Source organism: Diceros bicornis, chromosome 3, assembly GCF_020826845.1.
Source record: "Diceros bicornis minor isolate mBicDic1 chromosome 3, mDicBic1.mat.cur, whole genome shotgun sequence".
Classification (NCBI taxonomy): Eukaryota; Metazoa; Chordata; class Mammalia; order Perissodactyla; family Rhinocerotidae; genus Diceros; species Diceros bicornis.
The window spans coordinates 71,555,882-71,582,468 of record NC_080742.1 but is presented as its reverse complement, the minus strand read 5'-3'; the positions used below and the strand labels follow the sequence as shown (position 1 = coordinate 71,582,468).

Here is a 26,587-nt window from a genome sequence, read left to right as displayed (position 1 = left end):
AAAGTCCTTTAAAGGTAAGTTTTTAGGGTAACTTTCTGATTGGGATTTAAATTTATAGCTAAAAATAAAAACAAAATGTAAAGGTAAAAACAAAATATTCTCTGAATAATAAAATACCACCTTCCTTAACTCCCCTACGTAATTATTTATAGTGAGTTATGTAGCCTCAAGTTACTTTCTCACTTGTTTTGTTTTATTTATTGTATACTGAGCAATAGTTCAAAGGCTTTTATTTTTATAGGCCTATTAGCTCTAAATATGTTTAAGTGGATACTTGTCAATAGTCTGTTCCTTCTAACAAAGAAAACTTTGTTTTTTCTTAGCAAGGTCAGCGTTGGACATAGCTGCACGTTGTAAGTATTTCGTCTCAATATTTTGCAGATGGTTTTTTCTGTTTTATCTTAGGCATATGAGAACTTATATTTGAGCACTGGAGATAGCTTAATGTGAACAAAAACTGTTTTAGAAATTGCTGTGTAAAGTTATAAGGATGTTATTTGATTGGACAGACCAGTATTCTTGGTATTTATTCATGATGGATACTTTGTTTCATTAGTGTTTTTCAGCTTTAGTATTCTAAGTACAGAAAGTGTGTGAAAGGAGAATTCCTTGTTAGGACCAGTACATGAGCAGATATTCAGTGGCGTATTACACTTTTTACTGGTCCTGGAGGTAACCGTTGGTGTGCATATGTGGACTGGAAATGCAAAGTAGCAATTCAAAACCTACCCCCATCCTGAATTTTAAAAATAAACTAAAAAAATAATTAGAGAAAATATATTTACCCTCATCAAGATCATATTACTCGATCCATTTATGTCAAATATTAATGTGTTTCCTGCTAGGTTCTATTTTTTGGTTTTTGTTTTGTTTTGAGGTTCTTTGAAAGCTTCAGAAAAAAAAAATCCTAGCATGTATTTTAAGATATGTGCATCTTGGTGTTCTTTGTAATGCACTTTGTGGTTTGAGATATGAAACAAAGTGATTGTAGAGACTATTAACATTGTTTTTTAAAAATATATATATATTTTCTCCCCCAAAGCTACAAAACCTCCCAGATATAAATGTGGGATCTCAAAACCTTGCCCTGAGAAGCATTTTGCCTTTAAAATGGCCAGTGGAGCAGCCAATGTGGTGGGACCCAAAATCTGTCTGGAAGACAATGTGTAAGTGTTTCTGGATTTGGAAGGATCAGGTGTACATTAAATTACAGCAAATGGAGCCTGAGTTTAATGGATCTTTTGAAAATGTATTGGGCATGCTTTTACTAAAGAAAAGTGATTTTAATTTTCATTATATAATTTTTCCCTACGGATTTGAGTCTTAAAGTTCTTGAATTTCATATTAAAGAGCAACACGAGAACACAGCACTTTTCTAGCTTTGTGTAGAGATGAGGAATTTCCTCTTGAGTTCTGTAGATCTGTGCTGTCCCATATGGTAGCCATAGAAACATTTGGCTATTTAATTTTGATTCTCAATAGGAGAAAAGTTAATTAATTTAAATTAATTAAAAGTTCAGTTCCTCAGTCACACTAGCCACACTTCAAGTGCTCGGTAGCCACGGATGGCTTGTGCCTCCCAAATGAACAGCACAGATAGAAAGCATTTCCATCTTTGCAAAAAGTCCTGTTTGACAGCATTGCCTTAGGTAATGAACACTATCTTACAAACCAGCATCTTTCTTTTTAAATGTTTGAATGCTGCTTGTTGAAGTGTGAAATAATCCAATAGTAACCTCAAGTCCCTTGTGGCACAGAACTGCTTGCCACTAAGCTGAATGGTTTCCTATGTTGAGATGCTCTGTAAAGTATGGTTTTTAGGTTTTACAATCTCCTACCTCAGTGTTGACAGTCACTTGTAACTTGAAGTTCCTGCCTCTGAAGTCGAAAACTCTATTTTTATTTGGTTGCTTTCAGTCTGCCTCTTACCTAGAAAATAAGATATATGAGCTTATTTAAACGTCATATAAAGTAATAAATATGCCATTAATTACGTAGAATAAAGAGTGAGGTAATTTTACTGATAAGAGGAGAATCTAGGCAGTTTCTCCCTGCATTTTGTGTGTATTTTCTTTTTAATATAGAAGCTCTTAAATTGTTATCCTCGACCCCCTTTCAATTAGCTATGGGCATATTATTTAACCTCTTAGAATAATACTTATAAAATAAAAGGCTTGAGCTAGGTGATCTTTAAGGTCCCTACTGATTTCCTTTCTTTTCCATCATGTGAATGATAATCCATTATTAATTGTTGTCTTCTGATTTCTCAAAATGGTCCTGTTTTACTGAATTATGTAATAAAGCACTTGGATTTTAGAAGTTTGTAGATTTTATGTTAAATGGTACCCTTCCCATTATCTTAGAACGTTCCCTTTCCCCTTTTTCACCTTGTTTGGCTGAAGAGGCCCCAAGTTTGACTCTAAGTAATGGGACGAAAGTTCTCTTAGAATGCCCAGCCTGTGGTAGATTGTCTTTGGAGACCTCCTCTGCCTTCTTGAAGCATGTACATTTTAATGCAAAGAAGCATTTTTACTAGCAGGTTTTCTATTCACAAATGATATAGGTCAAAAAGAAAAGAGAAGAGGACGTAGGCAGTGAAGTCTGGTAAAAAAGTACTGGGCTCGGAGACAGAGAATTTTGTTCTTGGGTGGGGGGAATGTCATATAGAATTTGTGTTCCATTCTCTTTGACTATAAAATTGAGGCAGGCCGCCCATCCATCCTCATTTCAGGAATCATCCTGCCATTCCCATGAGAGATTAAATAATTGATGGGGTTTTATAGCTAGGTCTCAGGTCATGAAATCTAGCCCCCAAAGTAGGGCTGAATGTTTGGCCAGGGATCTCCAGTGGAGAAACTGTAGGGACCAATTCACAGTCTAGCATTTTTTCCAGTGTGTTCTGTTTCTATATTGAAAGGTTTTCCAACAAAAAGTTTAAAGAAAGTGTCTGAAATTTCTTAGCATCATTCATTTACTTATTCAACAAGTATTTATTAAGCATAGTTCCTGCTGTCATGGAACTTACAGTCTAATAAGGGAGACAGATCTTGAAGAAGTACATGCAAATAAATAATTGCAAATTGTGGCACAGGCTGCGCAGAGCCACAGGGTGTGACGAACACTGATGGGGTGAGTGAGACGAGGTTGAGGTGTCCCACTTTATAGATCAAGTGGGTCAAGGAATAGTTTCTCAAAGACAATGAGGTTTAGTCTGAAAATTAAAGGATAAGGAAGACAGCAGTTGAAGAGTGGGAGAAGAAGATTCTAGACAGAAGGAAGAACCTGCTCCAAGGCCCTAAAAGGGAAAAGAGCTGGAGAGAAGTGAATAAGGGCCAGACTGGTAGGAACTTACAGGCCATGTAAGTAAAGAGATGATATCTTTTCCTGAGTGTGTTGAGAAGTTGTTGAAGGTTTCCAGACTCTGGCATGATTTTGTTTATATTGAGAAAAATTATCTGGCTGCTGTGTAAAAATGATTAGAGAAGTAAAGAGAGAGAAATGGGATCTGTTACCCTGTTGGTAACAGACGTTTTTTAGATGTGCACTCACTAAAATATTGTAAGTAGATGCTAAAAATACATAAGTAGAAATTTTAGTATTTTCCTGCACATGCTCTGAGTACATGCAAATTCATTTGCATGAATCACTGCTTCACTGCTTCTCAGTGGGGGCCATTTTGTTCCCCAGGGGACATTCATCAAGGTCTGGAGACATTTTAGAATGTCACAGCTGTGGAGGTGCTACTTGTAGAGGACAAGGATGCTCTTAAACATCCTACAGTGTGCAGGAGACAGCCCTTCCATACGAATTATCAGGTCTGTGATATCATCATAGACTGAATTTGAGAAACTCCAATACAGGCAAAAGATGATAGTTAAGATTAGAGGTGTGATCATGGTTTTAAGGACAAGTAGATGCAGTCAAGATATATTATGGAGATTAAGATGGATTTCAAACTTCTCATTAGTTAGAAATAGAAAATCCTGGATGTAAACATCAGGTGTCGCACAATACAGGAATTGTAGCTTCTTTTTCTTTTGTTATTAGAGAACCCATAGAGTTTAATATGTTCAGGACATAGCTTTTATTTCAGGCATATACTTAATTGATTTCAGTTTATATGAAATTGTTATTAGGAATAATACTTCATCTTTTATTATAATCTTAATATTTGGTACAGGAATATGCTTACAGCAGAGTATCTTGAGGGATTTTTTTCTCCCCTACATTGAGGGGCCTGATAGTATTTTTGGCTCTGAGGGCCAAGAGGTAAAATCAAGAATATGTTATAGGGGCCGGCCCCGTGGCGTAGCTGCTAAGTGCGTGTGCTCCGCTGCTGGTCACCTGGCTTCGGATCCCGGGTGTGCACCGATGGACTGCTTGTCAGGCCATGCTGTGGCAGCGTCCCACATAAAGTGGAGGAAGATCTGCATGGATGTTAGCTCAGGGCCAGTCTTCCTCAGCAAAAAGAGGAGTATTGGCATGGATGTTGTCTCAGGGCTGATCTTCCTCACACAAAAAAAAAAAAGAATATGATATAGGTACTTATATAATCATGTAAAATGTAAAAATCATTCTAAGCTTATGCATAGTAAAAACAGAAAAACAGCCAGCTGGCTAAATTTGGTCCATAACAAACAGCCAGCTGTAGTTTGTTAAACCCTGCTCTAAACTAATCACTTTAAGACTTAGTAGCTAGAACATATAGTAAGTATTTGAAACAAAACTATATTCAAAGATCTAGAATCTGTCTGTAGATTATATAATCATTTTCTTTAGATTTTTGCCTGGAGGTGTGGAGTGGTGATGGGGGAACCTTCATGTTCATGAAGGATAAAAGAAAATATTTCAACTCGTGTTAGTAAGAGTGACTAACCTTTATACATTTAAAATCTTTGGTGGACTGTCATTTGCTAATTATAGGTTTCCCAGTTGGATTCTAGTTTTTAAAAATTGGTCAGCTACTGCCCTCTTGTGGGAAGCCCATGTCATCTTGCTTCTTTGTTGCCTCTATGTCTTGGCTGTATGATGGACGCAACAGCACACTCTGAGATGATCTCTACTTGGAGAAGACACTGTGACACTTAATGGTTAATCTAACAGGTTAACCATAGCTGTTGCCTCTTAATATTAATGACGGGGTTCACTTACCTAATATATTTCTGAAGGGAGCAGACAAATGCATTTTGAAACTTCCCTCCTCTTTTTGCAGCAGATTTGTTTGGTCCTCCGATGGCCCACCTTTCAGAACTAGTCTTGGACACACATTAAAAAAAGCCTGTGCTTTATTACATGTAAACTTTAGAGAATGACCAGTGAAATTTTGAAGGCAGATATGCAACCAATATGGGTAGATGAATAGTCAAATGCTACTAAGCTTTTAACAATAAAAATTTTTATGCTTTTCCTTTTTTAATGGACTTTGGAGTATTTTTTTAACTTTTCATTTTGAAATAATTGCAGAAATCACAGGCAGTTGCAAAGATAGTACAGAGAGGTCCTGTGTACTCTTCACCCAGTTTTCCCCATGGTTATATCTTATGTAATTATAGTGTAATATCAAAACCAGGAAATTGGCATTGGTGCAATGTGTGTGTATAGTTCTTTGTCATTTTATGACATGTGTAGATCCATGTAAGCAATATGACAAGATACATAATTATTCCATCTCCACAAAGATCTCTTTCATGCTATCTTGTTATAGTCACCCACACCATCACTGACGCTGACAACCACTAATCTGTTTATCATTTCTATCATTTTGATGTTTTGAGAATGTTATACAAATAGAATCATATCGTATGTGACCATTTGAGATTGGGTTTTTTCACTCAGCATAATGCTCTTGAAATATTGGTGTATATTAATAATTTGTTCCTTTTTTATTGCTGAGCAGTATTCTATGGTGTGGATGTACCACAATTTGTTTATCCATCACCTGTGGTCCTCAACCAAACAATTCAGTTGTTTCCAGTTTTTGGCTGTTACCACTAAAGCTGCTGTGAATAATCATGTGCAGGTTGTTATGCGGACATATGTTTTTATTTCTCTGCAATAAAGTGCCCAGGAGTTCTGGGTTGTGTGGCAAGTGTGTGTTTAATTTTGTAAGAAGCTGCCCAACAGTTTCCAGAGTGACTGCACCATTTTACATTCCCACCAACATACACGAGAGATCCAGTTTCTCTGTGTACTTGCCAGTGTTCGGTATTGTCACTGTTTTTTATTTTAAGGTGTGTAGTATAGCTCAATTAATTTTCTTTCCCTTATGGCTAGTGATATTGAACCTCTCTTAATGTGTTTTTTTGCCACCTGTATATCCTCTTCAGTGAAATATCTTTTCATGTCTCTTGTCCGTTTTCTAATTGGATTGTTTGGTTTTTCACTGCTGAGTTTTGAGAATCAGAACTGTACTCATTCATTAGTTGCAACCATAGGTTAGCTACAGATATGAATTCTATGAAAATCAGCTAACATTCTGTGAGAATCAGTTGGCTATGTGGAATTTACAATAAGTATTATAGATTTTATTATTCGTGAAATTCTGTGCGATACATTCTTTATATCAGTAAAATTTATAATAACCCTATGTACCTATATATGTATGTATAGTATAAATATATGGACGTGTGTGTGTGTATTCACATATGCATACTCTCTCCTATCCTCCATCCTCAAACCAGTTGTTAAACATTGAACAGCATACCACTGGGAATATTACTGTTACCTTTAATTTTTAATATTAAATTAAAATTTTAAAATTACAATTTTAGTTTAACAATTCTAATCGAAAAAACTGAACTGATAACTAGCAATGTCACTGGCGCCTTCCATTTCACAGTGTCATTGTCTTTATGTAATGGTCTTATAAGCTGCCAGTAGATGTTGATTACTTCAGATATGACTATAAGTGACTATGATTAGATGCTGTCAGTATATGAGTACAATCTTCCTTCTTCTGAGCATAGAGAAATTTTACATTGACAGTCACTAAGAATGTTCACAATTAGGTGAAAGTCATGAAAGAGTGCTCCCCTGCTCTTGTTGCTTTCACATTATAAAAGATTTGGGTGGCATTTCGCTTCTGTTTCATGTCACAATGATATTGCAGAAGGTGCAAAAGAGGTTATCAACTGTTTGATCCCTTGAGATGGTGCAGAATATGTGCATAACGTCCATGTGTTTTAAGGATTTTCTAAAATGGTATTTCATAATCTGACAGAGCAGCCAGAAATAGTCTAGCATTTCGCCCTAACACTTGTTAATATATATTTCTATTTGTGAAATTTTAAGGACATTGCTCTAAAGTTATTCAATATTAGATTGTCTTTTCTGACTTAGTAGAGACCTTTTAACTTCCTCTGCAGTACTAAACAATTGTACGTGTATACAATATCCCCAACTTCTTTTTTTTCTTTATCTCTTTGATGTACATTTGTGCAATATATAATTCTAAATTTGTCTTGGCTTTTTTCCTTTCAGTTTAATGAGTGGTGTCAAGAATAATGTTGGAAGAGGAATCAATGTTGCCTTGGTAAATGGTAAGAATAATTATTTTAGCTTATACATGTAGTCAGTGGATATTCGTGTGCCCCAAAGTGAAATACACTCTAATATCAAGGGATCAGGTCAGAAAGTGCCACTCTTGACACTGAAGTCCTCCTTCCACCCCTCCCTTTAGCCCCCAAAATACCAACTATAGGTGGAGACTCAGTGTCTAAGTATTTATTTCATGCATTCTTGGAAGTATCCAGCTTGCTGTGCAATGTGTGGAGAGCTTCCCATGAAGTTGTCAGTAAACAACCAGTCTGACATTAAATTGATGAATTCTTGCTGCAAATTTTGGAATCCTAATATAATGTGAAGATAGATTAACATGAATGTGGGTGTGTAAAATGAAAAAGGGTGATAGACTGTTGGATGGGGTGGGGGAGGAATGAAGGGTAAGAATTAAATGTAATTTTTCAGTATTGTCCACGTTCTTCTGATAATTTCATCAGTATAAATAAGTTCATTGAATCCTGAGTATCTCGAGTGTTATTGCAAAATCAGATCTGAAAATGTGAACCCATAACGTGAGGCCTAATTGCATGCTGATCTTCTCTTTCTGGTACAATAACCCTGTAAAGCTGTGTAGTGTAGTTAGAAACCACAGTTATGCTATTCATAGTGTAGGAAAATATTTTTTACCTATTTCACAGCGAGAGATAAATTTTTGAGTTTCCACTTTCTTCATTTTCTTAGGTAAAGGGTTCTTCATCTATTTGCCTATTTAAATTGATAGCAAAAAAAATACATTTTAAAAGGGATATAAATGTAAATTTTTTAAAAAGATTGCTTTAATGATAGAAAATAGCATCAGATTCATCTTTTTATAAAAGGTTTATGTATTTTTGGGTAATTCTTAAGTAAGGGAAGATGGTAACACATAAGGATGAAAAATATCTAACTTTGAATTTGAATTTGAATAGTCTGCAATCAGTGGTGAACTTCTATTTGCTGTTCTTTGGCTTATAAGATTGGTGAGAAAGTCCTATCCCAAAATTACCCTTTAGAAATATATTTCAGTTGTATACGGTTCAGATTTTAAGTCTTTCTTAAAATAATTCTTTCTCTGCTAATGAATTCACATCAATCATTGGATAAGATCATTTGCCTTATACAACGTAGAGTATATTTCAGTTGCATAATTTGATATGAATTCAATCTCTTTCAGGAAAAACAGGAGAAGTATTAGATACCAAATATTTTGACATGTGGGGAGGAGGTAAGTGTGAGTAACATATAACTATTCTGTTGCTAGCACTGATTTCTTAATCGCCTCAGCATAATATAGCCCATTAATGAGAGAAAAATGGTACTATTTTTGTGTTAGTTCATTTTGTTTCTCTTACTTTCTTTTCACTAAATGTCCACCTATATTTAAGTGATCAGTCATATTGCATACACTTTACTTTTTTTATAAAAATTGTTTGCAGTGTGTAATTAAGAGCAATAATATCAAATTTGAGATTTAAAAAGAAATCTGAGTTTCTTTTCTGCAGGACAACTAATTGAAGGCTTTCAATGGGCTCCTTTAGGTTTCTATCTGAAATTTAAAAAAAAAAAGAAGTAATTTGAAGAAGGGCATAACTGATTTAAGCATTTTAACTGACTGAATTGATTTCTTTACATATGATTTTTCAGTCTCAAAAGTTAATCATAACCAGGATTGTTGTTGAAGTAGATGAATATTTGAGAGAAGGAATAAAATTTTCTTTCCAGTTCATTGGACTTAGAGCAATACACAGATATCTTCCTAATTTGGAAGTTCCTCAAGGAGCAGGTGGAAGTTAGTCACCAGCATGCAGAGGCAAGGGACTGGCACCTTGAAGAATGTGCCTGAAAGAAAGGGATTTTTTCAGGTTTGAAGGAAGGCCAACACTGATTTATCTTTTGATTTTTCTCTAAGTTGTTGGTTTGGGAAATTTATCAGCGTGAGGCTCTCTCCTGCATGTCCCCATCCCCTTTATGTATTTCCAGGAGCCCACAGCTGTTAGGCTTTCTGAAATTTAAGTTTTCAGACCATTCAACTTTTCTAACATTTCTTCAGCTTGTAATGAGATGCCATGTATTATTTACTCTTTAAATGAGATTAGGCGAACTTTTTATATCTGTCAAAACTGTGTAAACGTCAAATACTACCATCAGTTTTAGATTCTAAAGGCATAATTGGTCCTAGCAAAACTTACTGCATAGAAACAGGCTTACACAACTGTTGCTGAAATCAGTCATGTGACCAGAAGCTCTGGTATTTCCTCACAGGTAGATTGATTACTGCTGAAAATACTCCTCAAGTTAAGAAATAGTTGCAGTTTACTGCCATCTTTGCATTTAAATGGAAGTGATTTGTTAGCTGCTTTCTTGCAATTTTTCTGAATTGAAAATGCTGTTATTATAAAATAAAAATAGAGTTCAATTAGAGAAAATATTTGGAATCTTTGCTGTGGAAAGAAACTGAGTAAATTTGAAGTAACCCAGTTTTGAAGTAATGTTGGACTTGGGGACTGTAGGAAACCTGACATTGTAAAGAGTTGAGGATGTGGACTCGTTCAGGTACCTGATCTGCCCTCCGGCCCCACCAGTTTGTAGTTACTGACGAGGTTTAGTTTGAAGTCCTTGTGAACCTTGAGACGCTAGATGAAGCGGGTAATGACTATAATATTTGCCATAATTAGAACCGACATTCTTTCTCCCAGTTTATAATGAGTAGATATGCCCAGAAGATCCCTTAATTCAGGTGTGTTTGTGTGTATGTGTATATGTATTCATATAATTTTTTAAAAATTACAAATCCTTTTGTGAAATAGATAAAAGCTGTATATCCTCTTTTAGAAAAGTACCTGTGCAAACAATTTTACAAACACTCAGGGCGACCATGAGCCTTTCTCCTGCCCCCCTGAGTTTCTTACTTTAAATCCTAAGTCATGCTTTAATATGACTTTGCTGTGGTTTTTTCATTTAGCCCTAGAAAATCGGTACCAAAGACACATAGGATGAATCGGGATTGGGAAATTTTAAGTTAATGGTGGGATCATATTAAGGTGCAAACTTAATTTTTTTAATTGTTCATAAGATTTATCTCCTTTTTGGTTACTCTACGTTAGAAATTATTGATTTGCAAATACTTCATATTTTATATTGATGTTAGAGATTATCATGATGGTTAGTTATTTTTTAAAACACCTTCAACTCTTTCTTTTTCTTCAGATGTGGCCCCATTTATTGAATTTCTGAAGTCCATACAAGATGGAACAATAGTCTTAATGGGAACATATGATGATGGAGCAACCAAGTATGTAAACTTAAAAATGTGTTCAAATTTTTGGAACTATAATTTATAATTTAAAAAGCAATACATTTTCAATGAAAAAAGTTTATAAAATAGAGCAAAGTAATCCAACTTCCAGATAAACACTGTTAATATTTTTTCTAGTTTACTTCCTTCTATCTTTTCATGTATTTATCATGCATATATTATTGTGAAATGAGAATCATATTGTACATAAAGTTTGTAATACTCTCTTTTATATTCTGTTTTTAACAACCTTAAATTGTTTTCTCTGACATAAATATTCTTCAGTAGCATTTTTCATGGCTCATGAACAGTTGATCATATGGCCTCACTTTTATTTAATAGTTCCCTATTATTGCCAGATTTTTCGTATTATAAATAACATTGTGATAAACATCCTTTTACATAAAATTTTTTGCACCTTTGATTATATCCTTAGGTTAAATTCCTAGAAGTGGAATTAATTATAAAAGGAGAAATGTGATATATTTTTCATAAAGTTTAATAGATGGTAGTTTGTAACTTTTTTCTTAAAACTGTATGCCTTGTAAAAATTTGGAAAATACAGAAAAACACAAAGAAGAAAACAAGTTCCAGTTCATTTCACTACTCCAAGATAACCATTGATGATATTTTAGTTTCCATCTCCAGATTTCTCAATGCACATATTTTCTTCATTTTAAACATTTGGGATGGTAGTATTTCTAGCACACCTTTTCATTTATTTATGTGATGAATATTTTCCCTGTATCATTAAATATTTTTCATAACAAAATTGTTCATGTCTGCCTAACATAGTTTTGTTTTTTTTTTTTTTTTTTTGTGAGGAAGATCAGCCCTGAGCTAACATCCATGCCAATCTTCCTCTTTTTGCTGAGGAAGACTGGCCCTGGGCTAATATCTGTGCCCATCTTCCTCCATTTTATATGGGACGCTGCCACAGCATGGCCTGACAAGTGGTGCACTGGTGCGCGCCCGGCATCCGAACCCGGGCCGCCAGCAGCAGAGCGTGCGCACTTAACCGCTATACCACGGGGTCGGCCCCTGCCTAATGTAGTTTTTAAACGTGTCATGATTTAGAATTTGTTTAATAAAATACCTACTGCTGGGACTCTTAGGCTATTTCCAATTTTTCATACTGAGCAAAAATCTTTTTGAACTATCATCTCTATTTCCTCAAGATAAATTTTTTTGGAGTAAGATTGTTGAATTAAAGGATGTACATGTTTTTAAAAGAGAATTTTTTTAAGTTTGTACCAATTTTACGTGTTTCTTAGAAGCTCCGTGACACTGATTGTTAATTTTTTAAAAGTTCCCAATACTAAAAGTTTTGGAAAGGGATTTTGTGTTAATATACCTTTCTTTGGTTATTGGTGAGACTAGATTTTTTTCACAAGTGTTTTTGGCTCTTTCTCTTATAAAATTGTCTTTTGACCACTCAGGTTGACTCATTTATTTGTAAGAGCCCTTTATATGTTAAGAATATTAACCATTTCTCATCTTAAAATATATTATTTTGTTTTTAATTTTTTAAATTCATGGTGCTTTTTGACTTTTAGAAGTTTAGACATAATTCTTATGTTGTCAAGTGTATGGATTTTCCTTCTTAGTTTCTTTTACTTTTATATTGGAGAAGTATTTTTCCATCTCTAAATTAAATATTTAGTAGATTTTTCTCTTCTAGTGATTTTACTGTTTTCATGTATTTAAAAAAATCTGCTTGTAACTTCTCAGTGACTATAAGCCACTGTTCTTATGTGAAGAAATGCCTGTTCTTACGTAGATTTGACTTTGTTTCTAGAAGTTCTGTTCTGTTTATCTATTTATTCCTGCTCCAATAAGATGTTGTTTCAATTTTTTAATGGCTATTTTATAAAAATAAGTATACTTAATATGTTTCTGCTGGGGCTAAATCCTCTTTAATAGTCTTCTTTCTCAATCTATGATACTTTACCCAGATGACTTTTATCAAGAATAAAACAATATCCATTATAGATTTTCATTGAAAAGGCTTTAAAAGTCTAAGTTCCACACAGGATTATGGCATGTTTTTCTATGTATTGATTTTTTATACATATATTTAATGTGTAACTACATTATTACAGATTTGCACTAAGAAAACAGTAGCACTTTATGAATGTTTCCAAGTTGAAGTAGTCTCATTGACGTTGTGCTTTTTATCTGGTTCAGCTAAGGATGTGTTAAATCCATAGATCAAAGGTTAAATAAAACTGACATATCATCCATTGCCATTTAGTTAAGTACAGCTAAACACAATGTAATTAGGCTTTCCTTATCAAGCTATTTGCTTTTGCTGTGAGAAGAGGATAGTACATGTATAATTTGAGGTTTTAAAGTTAAAAAAAAGGCCCTACTTTTCTGAATAGATGCACATGACCTCTCTTTTTCGTTGGGTTATTTCATTCTTATACCTGATGAGCATCGGACCTGCTCCCCTTCTGCTAATAATAAATCGTTGCCATACCTAAGAACCAAGCAAGGATGATGTTTACTCTTTAGTTGCTATTTATTGATGCCCATCAAATGCACCAAAAGCAGCCTCAGAAGAGGGTTCAACCTATAAGGTAAAAGTAGAAGTCCAAACTTTGATGTCTTTACACATGGCCAATATATGATTCATCTTCTGTGCATTTAAAATGAACTCAGTTGTATGCATTTTCAGTTTGGGGCACGTGAATTTATATTTCAAATACTTCCCTCTCCAAACACTAATAAATTATAAATGTCATGTCCTTTATACAGAAATGGACTAATAATCCGTATGAAGGGCCATCTGCATCTATTCAGCATAACAAAATATAAACATATACCTTGGCAGGTGTCTGATTGCGGAACATTTGAAATGGTTCATCAGTTGTTGTAAACCCAGTCTTAAATCAGATAAGAAGCTCTGCTTACTTCTGCTGGTGTGTTATGTCTTTTCCTTATATAAGGCCACTAGATGTTCCCTTGTAAGGAATGGTTTGTTCTCCCGCTTATACCCAAGAGGGTATGGAATACCAAATGGATGTGCCTGCTTTCTCCAAGACAGGGAGTTGGTATCCATGTTGATTAGGGAAAGCAGGACTCAGTTCTCTATAGTTCTTCTCCTCTGATCCTAGTTACTCCTGTACATAATGAGCTCCTGGGCTATACAGTGAACTTCAGCAGAATGACTGGGATTGGTCTCCATCACAGCATTTCCCAAACTGTGTTCTGGTGGAACCCCAGTCCTCTAAAACTCTAATGGTTGAATAAGTTTGGAGGTGGCACCATGTATTTTGCCCCTTGTAGGGATTTACAATGAAAGACTCTGAAGTTCTGCTGCAAAGAAACCTCTTTACTTTTGTTTATCCCAGTATTTCTTGATTTTAACTAGGAAGCCTATTTTAAAAACAAAACAGAAAAAAAACCTATATCTAAGAAAACTTACACTTTGGGGAGCGCAGCTCTCTGTAATGATGCCTACTCTCCATCCCCCCACTCCCTACTATAAAATAAGTTTGTTTTTGTTTGTTTGAATGAGCAAGCTAAATTTTGTTATTGTATTCCTCCTTTTGGAAAGAATGCTCTGTGACATGTTAACTGCATGCCTAAGTGAAGGGTTTACACGTGGATGTCTTGAAGTAGGGGATCTTAAAGGTCACCTGAACCAGCCTCCCAGCGAAGACGAGATGGAACTTCTCTATGAATACCTCCGCTGAACTACTCACCTCCTAATTTGCCAGTACTCTCATCATTTCTCTGTTTAAAACAAAACACAACAAAAAGCTATCCTTAGGTAATGTTATGTTCTCAGGGTGGTCTCCCTCTAAATTCCACCTGATAGTCTAACTTGGGTGAGTGGAACAACAAAACGATAAATAAGTTCCCCAAATCATTTGATACTGCAAGTATTTGAAACCAATTGGCATTTCTCTTTTCCAAGCTCAATATGCATAGCTCTTTTAACCTTTTATCATGTTAAGTTTCTAGGTCGTTTTACCCTCCTGGCTGAATTTCTTAGGCATTCTCTAGTTGGTTATCATCTTTCTTAAAATGAGTGCCCCAAATTGAACACAGTATTCCAGATGTGGTCCGGCCAGTACAGGGTACACTGGAGATGCTAGCTTACTATGTTGTAGAGATTACATTTCTTTGAATATTCATGCACATTAGTATTGTATTAGTTTTCTTTAAACAGTCACATCCCATTTTTGGCTCATGAATTTTTGGTCAAGTTAAATTCTCAGATCTTTTCATTTGATCTCAGACTTTTTTTTTTTTTAAACCACTGCCAAGTCAGGTCTTTCTCCCCATTCAGAACTTGATTTTGTTTAATCTAAATGAAGGACTTTGTATTCATTTATCCTTGTTAAATTTAATTTTGCTGATTTTGGCCCACTTGGTTTTGATTCTGACATTTGTCCTATGAGATTTCCATGATCCAGGCTTTATATTCTCTCCAAAGTCATTCTTAGGTCTAAATCTAAGTCATCGATAAAAATGTTTACCAAGGGCAGTGTGCCACCCTGCTAGAGGCCTCCTCCAAGGGATTCATCTGTTAATCGACTGCAGAAAGTACTTTCAGACAGCTGCCAATGTACCCTAATAGGCAGACTGTCCACTCCTATTTCATTATTTTATTCATAGAGGCTATATTCTGCGACTATCAGATGCTCATTTGAAATTCATGAACTATGCTAATTACAGTACCCTGATCTACTGCCTGAAAACCTCTTCAAAAGCTGAAATAGCTGAGATGATAACTTGGCTTTATTTATTCCTCCCTCCTTCCCACTACCCCCCCTTTCTTTTCTTCTTTTTTTTGATGCTTTCAAGATCTCCTTGTTGTTATCCATTCTAGAATTTTTCTAGGAATTGGAATTAGTTTTATCGGCCAATGTATCTAAAATTTTCCTTGTCTTTTTTGAAAACTGGAATATTTAACTTTTAATGTCTTTGGATCTTCAATTTCCATGATGCTTTTAAAATAACTGATACTACCCTGAAGATTATATTAACAAGGTCCTTTAGAATTTAAGTGTGTGACATATGTGGGCCTGGAAGCCTAAATTTACTTTAAAGCCCTTATGTGGACATTCTCAACTACTATTCCCTTTTTATGTTGATCAAAGAGTGTTTGCCTCCCTGAAAAATACAGTCGTGGATTGATCTCGATATTATATCATTCTTGTGAAATAGTGGATCCCTTCGTTATTTGCACTTAGGAAAAGTTCTTTCTGTGGCCTTTAATAGTTTTACAAGTCTCGTCTCATTCTGAGCCCTACAGGTCTTCCTAGTAGTAGTAGTAAACGTTCTGTCATTAGTAACAGGATTTGCCTTGTATTTTTGCACACTTCCTTTTTTGAGTTTGAGCCCATCACAGAACACTCCTATAGTAGCACTAATTTAGAAACGCTTCTCCTTTTTCCTGGGATTGTTAGCAATTATATAGTGAAAATTATTGAGGTTTTTTTGTTTGTTTGTTTTTAAAAAGTCATAGTCTCTCATAAGAGTTTCTAATCTGAACTTTTTATAATATACCCTCTTTAAAGTCTAGGCTGCATGGTCACCTATGCCTAGCATTTCTTATTCTTCAAACTCCTGAGGTAACATGATGATTTTCAAATGTAGCCAAGTTACCATCTCATTTTAAATAAAGCCAAGTTATCGTCTCAGCTTTTCCGAAGTTCTTGGCACTTACACTTCTGCCTCCCAACTGGTTATTCCCAGAGTTGAGCTCAGAATATCAGTTCTCCTTGTTGCTTTCTGTACTTTTGAGAAAGGGAGCATTGGCTTGGTTTGATGGTGTGACTGTAGGACTATCAGATGTTCCTCCTTTCCCAGCAGAGTTGGAGGCAGGTCTCAGAGACTCCCCATCTGCAGTTCCCACTTCCTCTATTTCTTCTCCAGATTGCCTCTGAAGCTTTAGAATCTGTTCTAGGAGAACTTGATCCCTATCTCTCTCTACCTGCTGGTTTGTCACAGGATGATTTTCTATTCATTTTAAAGAAAATCGTTAACTAAAATAATTTATTTCATATAAATTTTTAGCATCTCGTCTAGTTAAGAGCCTTGGTAAAGATTAAAATATATATAACAAACTCATGGTGCTCCTATAAAGCTTATTTCTCCAAAATTTATGCTACATATAAATACATTAGTTACACTGGCTTTTAAAGAAATGGGGCATTTTGACACCTACTGTATACTTAATCAAATGCTCAAAATATTGGCTATGTTGTATGGTTTTAAACTTCTTTTTTAAAACATGAAATTATCTTTTACTTAGTTAAATAGAAGATATCAGAAAGGAATAATAAAATCCCCCAAATTCTATATGGGCAGATCAGAAAACTTTAGAAGTTACTGAGCAAGTTATCTTGTTATAAGACTATAGTTAGATATACATAGGGACATGTGGCAGGGGTGCCCAAGACCACCCCAGTTTTGATCATTTGCTCGGAGGACTCACAGGACTCGGCATATAGACCTGCTCACTCACGGCTACAATTTGTTACAGCAAAAGGAAACAAAGCACAATCAGCAAAGGGGAGTGTGCACAAAGTCTAGAGGGACCCAGGCCCAGGTTTCCAAGAGTCCTCTCACAAGTGGAATCACACAGGACGTACTTAAGTCCTCCAGCAACAAATTGTGACAACACTGTGAAATGCTGCCTACTAGGAAAGCTCATTAAAGACTCAGTGCCCAGGATTTTTACTGGGCGCTGGTTATGTATGTCCCCTCTGCCTAACACATCCAAAATTCCAGATTCCTAGATAGAAAGTAGGTGTTCAGCATAAACTGTATTGTATTTACAGTTTAGACACAGTGAATCATTCTGATCAGTTCTGGGAATAGTGAGAGCCCTCCCAAAATCCAAGTTTCCAGATACCCGCCAAGGACCAATCTTGTTATTAGGCCTTTCTAAGGATAGCCAGCTCAGGCCTACTATATGAGCCCTTTTCTGCACAGGACCTTAGGGTGTTCTCATGGGAAAGTGAGGAAAGAGATTAGCAAAGTCAAAAGGTAAACCTAAATTTTCAAGTTGCTTCTAGATCTCTGGCTAAATTGGCTTAGTTTATTCACACAGATCAAAATGATCACTTCTGCAATTCAAAAGTACAGAAGTAAAAATGACTGCCCTTCAATCTATTTATTAATTGATATAAAATTCTAAGAAAAGAAAGATTTTATGTACTTTTTGCAGGGGGCCAGACCTGTGTTTGGATAACCACCTACTTTGCATGCAGTTCTCATGTACAAAGCAGTCTCTTGGCATTTGTGAACTTAACATTCAGCTATTTATGAGCAACCCTAAAGCCTGTGAGGGGCTGGTTTGTGATTTTTCTGAGATGTAAGTGTGAATGTAGCCCCAAGGTCTCTGCAGGAGGTTGTCACTAAGCTGCCCAGTAAGCCTACTGCCCGACCTCTGCGTTTCAGTACTGTTTCCTCTTGTTATAGAGGCAAAACTCACCTGCTAGTCCTGATGATGCAAGTAAAATGTTCTAAGAAAGTAGCCAGAAAAGAGAGCATTTGGATAAACTAAAGAGTGGCATTTGACAGTCTTCCAAATTTATGATCCTAACACCATTTGGAAACAAGAAAAGAGGTTTGAGGCAATACTTTGAGAGAGTGTCCCCCTAAGACAAAAGTTGCTTATCAAGTGAACAAATGAATGAAAAGTGAAAGCTAATTCATGTAAGGATGGGCACAGGCCGCACAGCTGCAGACCACCTTTGGGGAGAAAGCCAGAAGCAAGTACACGTGATTCTCTGGAAGGTCTCAATCTTCAGAGTGGCTGAGACTTCACTGGTTCTTTTACATGGCTGTTTCATTTATTTTTATTTCACTTGGTTATAAATGCGTCACTCTATATAGATTTGAGTCTGAAAGGCTAAATATTCCAGGGCTACAGCTGATTTTCTCGCTGATTCTAGTGAACTTCCCCCAGAAAGACAACAGTGCCCAGGCTGTGGTTAAAACTGCTCCACTGCCCCGTGGATGGGATTTGCATAAATTGTGGAAATCTAATGATATACGTAGTTCTTTCCTGTTTTTTAAAGCGTTTTTTTTTTAATCATAAATTATTCCGTTTATCTTCAAGTTGGTTAAGTGAGAACTGTTGTACCTAGTGTTTCTTTCATTACTACATTAGAGGAGCTGATATTAACAGGGGGTGTTTCAAAGAACACTGTGGGAGGGCCGGCCCCGAGGCTTAGCGGTTAAGTGTGCGCGCTCCGCTGCTGGCGGCCCCGGGTTCGGATCCCGGGCGCGCACGGACACACCACTTCTCCAGCCATGCTGAGGCTGCGTCCCACATACAGCAACTAGAAGGATGTGCAACTATGACATACAACTATCTACTGGGGCTTTGGGGGAAAAATAAATAAATAAAATTATAAAAACAAAACAAAGAACACTGGGATAAATGAGTACCTTCCTCACTGACCCTCATGTGTTTGCAGTTAATGACCCTCCAGCCATGTGCAAATATAAAACTTGCCTTACCTCAGATTTTAGCAGAACAAACCTCTCTAATTGACCTGTAAGTGCCATTTTTGGGTGATATATAGGACTTACTGCCAAATACCTGCACAGGTGGCCCTTGATTATCATTTGTTTTTCTTCAGTTCTACAGCTAGCATGTATCTACTGAATTTCTTCTCCTTTTGAGACAGAAGGGAGGTTGAGAATCACTCAACATTGCATAATAACCTCCACAAAATTCCTTAATGGCATCTTTCAATTAGCTGTTTCCCCAGCCCTTGATTTTTGTCACTGCCCTTCCTCCTGCTGCAGGTGCTTAGCTGCTGGGTGGTTAATATTTTCATTTTTATTAAGTAACCACTTGGCAGTTATCACTGAAGTACAATTTATATCCCTGTTCTCAAAATTCATTTTCTTTTACTTTTTTTTTTTTTTGTGAGAAAGGTCAGCCCTGAGCTAACATCCATGCCAATCCTCCTCTTTTTGCTGAGGAAGACTGGCCCTGGGCTAACATCTGTGCCCATCTTCCTCCACTTTATATGGGACGCCGCCACAGCATGGCCTGACAAGTGGTGCGTCGGTGCGCACCCAGGATCCGAACCCCGGGCCACCAGCAGTGGAGCGTGCGCACTTAACCGCTATACCACGGGGCCGGCCCCAAAATTCATTTTCTTTTAAATAAAACAAGTATTAGAAACATCCAGATTTCTATCAGCATTTACCTTTATCCTATTTGAAGGAAATTTACAGAGGGTTTAGTGGAGATTCAAAATGGTTTTTAATTTTACAAAGGTATCGATTGCTTAAGACCTTGGATTAACCTGGATAGGCATCTGCTAACTGCAGTATCCTTATTTATTTGACAAATGTAGATGAAAGTGAATTATTGTTGTGAAGTAAAGGCATCTAAAAGGTACTTCTTAATAGGGTAAACTTAAAATTAATTGCTGTATTTCATGTCCTTTGTCACTAAAGAATTCAATGGTAGGAATGTTACTCTGAAACAAGGCCCAATAGATTGTTGTATGTCATAGTTGTACATCCTTCTAGTTGCTCTTTGTGGGACCATCGCCTCAGCGTGGCTTGACGAGCAGTGCGTAGGTCCCTGCCTAGGATCCAAACTGGTGAACCCGAGGGCACCAAAGCAGAGTGCGCGAACTTAGCCGCTACGCCACTGGGCTGGCCCCTCTTTATTCTTTTTTAATGTTCTCATATTTAAGCCGACATTGTCTCATTTTATCTCATATATTAACTATCCTAGGTGAGTCAGTATTACTTAGATAACATGCAGTGTGCTATGTTTATTGCATTATTCTTTCTCTCCTTCAAGACTCAATGATGAGGCGCGACGGCTCATTGCTGAATTGGGGAGTACATCTATTACTACTCTTGGTTTTAGAGACAACTGGGTCTTCTGTGGTGGTAAAGGCATTAAGACCAAAAGCCCTTTTGAACAGGTTAGTGTCTTAGACTTTCATGATTAATGGACAAAAGCAAATTGTATGAAACTGTGCAGTACATATTCCTATCCCAGTTATTTGAAACTTAAATAAAGCAGACATTAAATATGTTCATATATTTTTCATAAGTTCTTAGTAATCAATTAGTTGAAATAACTATGGCACTGTTTTAATTTCAAAACTTAAAAATAGTCAAATTCTGCATGGAAATTTTTTTCCTACATGACAGTGCATTGGCATGTGATTACTTTATCTTCAGCCTTTTAGGAAGCATTGGTTAATAAAGATTTTAATTGAGCTTTTGATATTTTAATCAGTTAAGTTTGGAAATACTTCAGAACTTAGTAGAAGATAAACTTTAATTTTTGAGTAACAAATGATCCTTTAAAAAATATGTGCAATGTTTTGTTCTTTCAGCTGTTATGTGAAGGTCTGTCACTACATGCCAAGCCCCAAGGGTTGCTCTTTTAATATCTTCAACAATAATTTATATGAACTCATTGTTGACATGAGTGTTAACTGAAATGAGTGCACTAAAGTATGTTATTGCAGATAAGCAGTTCACAGAGGGTTTTAAAACTGTCTGCTATGATTGTGTTCCAACAGTACATAAAGAACAATAAGGACACAAACAAATATGAAGGATGGCCCGAAGTCGTGGAAATGGAAGGATGCATCCCCCAGAAGCAAGACTAATGTGGAGAAAATGGAAGGAAGAATGCTTGCACTGTTACTGGGAGAGCTAGCATAGAGGAACTATGTGTAAATATTTTAAGAGCGTGCAGCCATCTTGGTGTGTGCATGAGCATTATCTCTTTTGATATAAGGATTATTTATTGCTAACGTAAATAGATAGCTTTGTAAATAGTCAGCATAATGAGCAAATAACTGAACCATTTCTAAGCACATTTCCCCAATAGTACAGTGTTTGGAATGCTATGGTAATAACATCTTTTAATTCTAAAAGCATACCCAATGGATAACTGAACAGATTGTGAAAAATATATTGATATATATACTGGTTGCTGTGAAAATCTATCACGGAATAATAGGGATTTTAGGGAGGAGACGTTTTTTTCTTTTATATATATTGCCTTTTGATGATAGTATCTTTCAAATTAAAAAGATATTTGGCTAGTTGTGTATGTAATGTTACTTTACAGTTTGACTCTCCTGATGTACCTCCTTTCTTGGTCTTTCTCTTCCCTTCCCAAGAAACTTAGAAATAAAATGACGTGAAAACGGATATGTGAAAAGCACAACAACATTCTTTTTTTTAATATACACAGTAAAAAGTAAGTATATAAATGTAGGTGGCATTCAGGACTATAGCTTGCTAGATTTTGTGTTAGCAATGTAAATAACTTGATTTTGTATAAGCTATTTAGAGTGAAGCTGGAGGTGGCAACTCCGCAGAACTGGGGAACCAGGCCAAGTCCCTTCCCCAACCTAATTAGGTCATTCAGGATGGCCATGTCAGTACAGTTAGAGCAATACTGGCGTATATTTTCATTATTTACTTGGTATCAGCATTGACGAAGTGGTTTGGAAAGAGACATGCTTTAATATCACAATAATTTCAATTTGTAAACCAAGAAATTAATTCTGTATTTACTTGATCTAACTTCGTAACAGCAATTTTTGCCTGAAGATATAGTGACATATTTAGAAAAGTCCTAATTACTGAGTGGACTGATAACATTTTAAAAAATAACTTTATTTGACACAAAATGACTTTATATCCAATTCTACGTAAAAAAATATAAGAGATCTAACTTTTTTGTTAACTTCAGGTGTTCGCTAAATGACTCAAAGTTTTTAAAAAATTTTTTAGGACATTCAATACCTATTCTATATGAAGTGTCTTAAACTAGGACTTAAACAAGTTAAATGGTCAGACTGCCATTTACAATAAAGGCAGCACTTAAAATTTTGAATCTAAATTTTAGATGACTTGTATAAAAAAACTAAAAGCAGTATTTTTTATTTTGCTGTAAACCAAGTTGGAAGCTATTCAGCTATTTCTTAAATATTAATGAGCTTTGAGGTACTGTTTCTTTCCCTCAAACTGAATGTAATTTATGAATAAATGCACCTTTTGTAAACTTCACATTTTTGGTGCTTATATGCTAAATCACAGTCAGCGTGTATATTTTGACATTTAAAATACTTCCCTCGATTCTGTAAATTAAAAGAATAGCTATTTTACGGTTTCAGGGATTGTGAAATAAATGTTGCATTTTTTTTTTTAAATAATGAAAATAAATACTCCTGGTTTTGCATTGTGATTTTTTTGGTATTATCTGGCAAAGTAACATACCTACAGAACTTCATATTAAGAGTTTGTCAAGCATTTATTGTACTGTTTAACATGCAAAATTTGTCATTCCTGTGGTTAAACACACTAATATCCTCAGGATATATCTTAACATGTATAGAATTTAAGTATCTAGGTGGCAGGACGTCCCTTTCAAGATAAAGACTGAAACATGATAGCTTTGTAAAGGTGTATACAATGTCAGAAGAAGGGATGAAGTTTGGTTATGTACCTGCTCTGTCTGGTGCAGTTTGCTTTTGTTTCAATTCTGTCTTGTAGAGATTGTGCCAACTTAACTTTGGAAGCAATAATTTTACTACATTTCATTTTCAGATATCTTTTAAAAATCATTATAAATGAAGCAGTGGTCATTTAATGTTGTTAAGAATTTTCTTTATTAAAATCAAATTTTGCATTGACACTTGGGTATTTTAAATGGTGTTTAAGCACTTACGGATGCCTATTTTTTTATTTGTAATCATAGATGCTTTCCCAGAACAAGTGTATTATAATATGCCTGTTAAAATTAAGCAAAGACAGTAGGCAAATAAGTGATATTTGGGAAATTAAAAATTGAGCCAGTCTTTATATTCCTGACTTTAATTTGATTAAAGTAAAATTTATCATTGTTCTTTCTATACTTTCTTGTATTTGTTTTGAAATCAATCAGCTAATATTTTATAATTTTATGCCAGATGAAGCTCAATGCATTTAGCCTGTATTGCACTTTATACTTTAATAGTTTATACAAAGTATAAATAATTTGACCTCCCAAAAAAGAGGATAGTTTTATTCAGTTTGGTTGACACTCTCCATTTTTAAATGAAAGAATGAGAAATGTGCACTGTGTTCAGTTATTACAACAGTTAAAAGTGGAAATGCGTTTAGAATACTTTTTAAAATGAATATGAAGGGGGAAAATTGTGTTGATCAGGGAAAAGATTTGCCACTTAACCCCTTCAATTAGGCCTTGGACAGCAACAAGTACATGTAAATTAAGAGTTGTAGAATAAAGAACCAGATTTTACCTTTTCTAAAGCGTTTCTCAGAAGAATTCTTTTGCTGTCTCTTCCCAGGATGATTTTTCTGTCATATGCTTGGTTTTTTTGATTGTCACATGGCAATGGCTAGTTAACCTCCATTCCCCTCAAAGCTCCCTCCATTTAACTAGGCCTTGTCCTTGCCTATTGACTGTCTCTCCCCTCCCCCATCCCCTGTCTTGAGGGTCCAATCAAATCAAGTGCTAGAAAAAGTGAAAAGCAGACAAGCCTGGCTTGGAAGTGTCAGTCTGTTGCTAGGCAGCTCAAAGGGAGCGGCAAAGGATGGTGCAGGAAGAAGGTGAAAGCCATCGGGGAATCTAAGGGACTCTGCCTCCACCAGAACCTTCCTCCAATCCAGTGAGGGGGCAGACTGCTGGAAGGCAGCTATATTAAGGAAACACTTGCAACACCAGGATGTCTCTTCTAGAAGTGGTCAGAAAGGAAAGGGGCTGGCTAGCCCTTCGAGACAGAAGAGAGGTTTCTCTTGGGTTTGTTCCATGGGCAGTTTATAAACAAACAGGGAAGACAATCTTCCCAGTACAACGAGTTCACAGCTGCAAGTTGCTGACATTACTAAACTCACTGATCAGCTCTGCATAAATTATGCCCATCGCTGGAGTATATTAAATATTGAAAGAACAAGCTGAGACTAAATTGGTAAGACATATTCCCTTTTATTAGGGAAAATTGATTTATAAACCTACAAGCTCCTAATGTTCCATATAATCAGGCCATATTTGTTTCACATGAGAGCCAGAGCGAACAGGGGCCTAAAATCTTAAAGGAGAGAGAACTATGTAATGAGGGGCCAGTGTGGCATACTGGTTGAGTACATACCTGATTATGTGTCTCTGTTCCATTGTCAACTACGTGAGGACCTTGAGAAAGTCAATATCCTTACCTGTAAAATAGGAATAATACAATGTGTTTTTGGTGCCTACCAAAGTGCATGACACAAACTACTCATTAAATGCAACTGCTAGTATTTCTATTATTGTTGACTATGTCTCTTGCAGGCTAGTAATGTTTTAGCCCAAGAGAAAAGTTGTCAGACTCTTTAGCTTTTCAGTCTCATTATATCAAGTGCTACAGTCTGAATGTGTCCCCCCAAAATTTATATGTTGAAACCTAATCCCCCATGTGATGGTATTTGGAGGTGGGGCCTTTGGGGGGTGATTAGGTCATGAGGGTAGAGCCTACATAAATGAGATTAGTGCCCATATAAAAGAGACCCCAGGGAGCTCCCTGGCCCCTTCTGCCATGTAAGGATAAATGGATAAGATGGCCATCTGTGAACCAGGAAGCAGGCCCTCGCCAGACACCAAATCTGCTGACACCTTGATCTTGGACTTCCCAGTCTCCAGAATTATGAGGAATAGATTTCTGTTGTTTATAAGCCACCCAGTCTATGGTGTTTTGTTATGGTAGCCCAAATGGACTAAGATACCAAGCCTAAAGGGAACCATTAAATGAGTAGGGCAATAAGGTCATGGGAAAGGAAGCAGCTATTCACCTGAGGTTCTCTTTGACCTCCCAGCCTCTGACTACATACTACCTACCCTTTCACTCAGTCCACACTGACACCATACTACCTTTCATAAGCAGAAATTAAGCTTTGTGTACCTCCAGGCAGCTAGCATTTCAAATGATCACATGATATGGTTTCACTTGCTGGCCCACCTGTAGGGAAAGTTTGTGCAAGTATGTGCCTTCAGCCAGAGATGAGGAGTATTTTCTGATTCCTTTCTGTGGCAGCAACTGGTTGAGGAGCCTCAAGGGGAGCACTCTGCTGAAGCCCCAGTCTGGGAGAGCACAGGACAATAGACCTTGATCCCTGTTTCTGATAACTTCCTAACTATCCACCCAACTCTTGCTGTAGGGGAGGGTTGGATAGCTGTCAGGTCATAGGAGATGCTGGGACTCAGCTGGCAACCCCTTGCACACCAGCATTTGCTTCTTGCTCAGAAGGCCTGTGAAGGTTCTTAGCCACCAGCAGGGTTGCCTGGGCATAGAGGAATCTTGAATATCTTGAGTGGGAATATTTTTGTTTTCTGGGATCAGCACTTTTTTTTATAACAGTAAGTCTTTTATTTTAAATTTATACATTTGACTTTCAAACACGTTTTCAGCAATGTGGTATACGTGCAAATACAGTCCTGCTTGTCTGCAGCCACGTTGCTACTGCTTGGATGTGACCTGATCAGATGAACAAGCTCAGTACTGGGGCCAGTGAATTCCCTGCCAAGTCTTAGCCTTCTGTATCACCAGTGGAATAAAATGGCCGATTTGGAAATTGGCTTCTGTATACCCCTGTGTATTGGGAGCCCAATGAGAGAGGTACTGTGTGCTTTATTTGACAAGAACAGAAGTGAACTTCAAGGAGAATGTCTTGCAAGTTCAAGCTCTGAGCAGAGGAGAGATTTAAAAGCAAATGATGCTGAGAGCTATAGTTAGAAATATGTTCAGT

The 26,587-nt window shown here is 36.3% G+C and overlaps 1 protein-coding gene across 3 annotated transcripts in view; it reads left to right on the top strand.

The window, feature by feature from the left end:
• Window positions 1-21,902, top strand: part of FAM3C (FAM3 metabolism regulating signaling molecule C) — a 46,438-nt gene extending 24,536 nt beyond the window's left edge. For all 3 annotated transcript variants that reach the window (XM_058529018.1, XM_058529022.1, XM_058529023.1), the window contains 7 exons: window positions 324-353; window positions 1,043-1,166; window positions 7,480-7,538; window positions 8,714-8,764; window positions 10,747-10,831; window positions 20,634-20,760; window positions 21,370-21,902. In XM_058529018.1, the coding sequence (XP_058385001.1) occupies window positions 324-353; window positions 1,043-1,166; window positions 7,480-7,538; window positions 8,714-8,764; window positions 10,747-10,831; window positions 20,634-20,760; window positions 21,370-21,459 (566 nt within the window). In that variant the 3' untranslated portion in view covers window positions 21,460-21,902. The remainder of the gene's footprint in view (window positions 1-323; window positions 354-1,042; window positions 1,167-7,479; window positions 7,539-8,713; window positions 8,765-10,746; window positions 10,832-20,633; window positions 20,761-21,369) is intronic.
• Window positions 21,903-26,587: the final 4,685 nt, after the last annotated feature.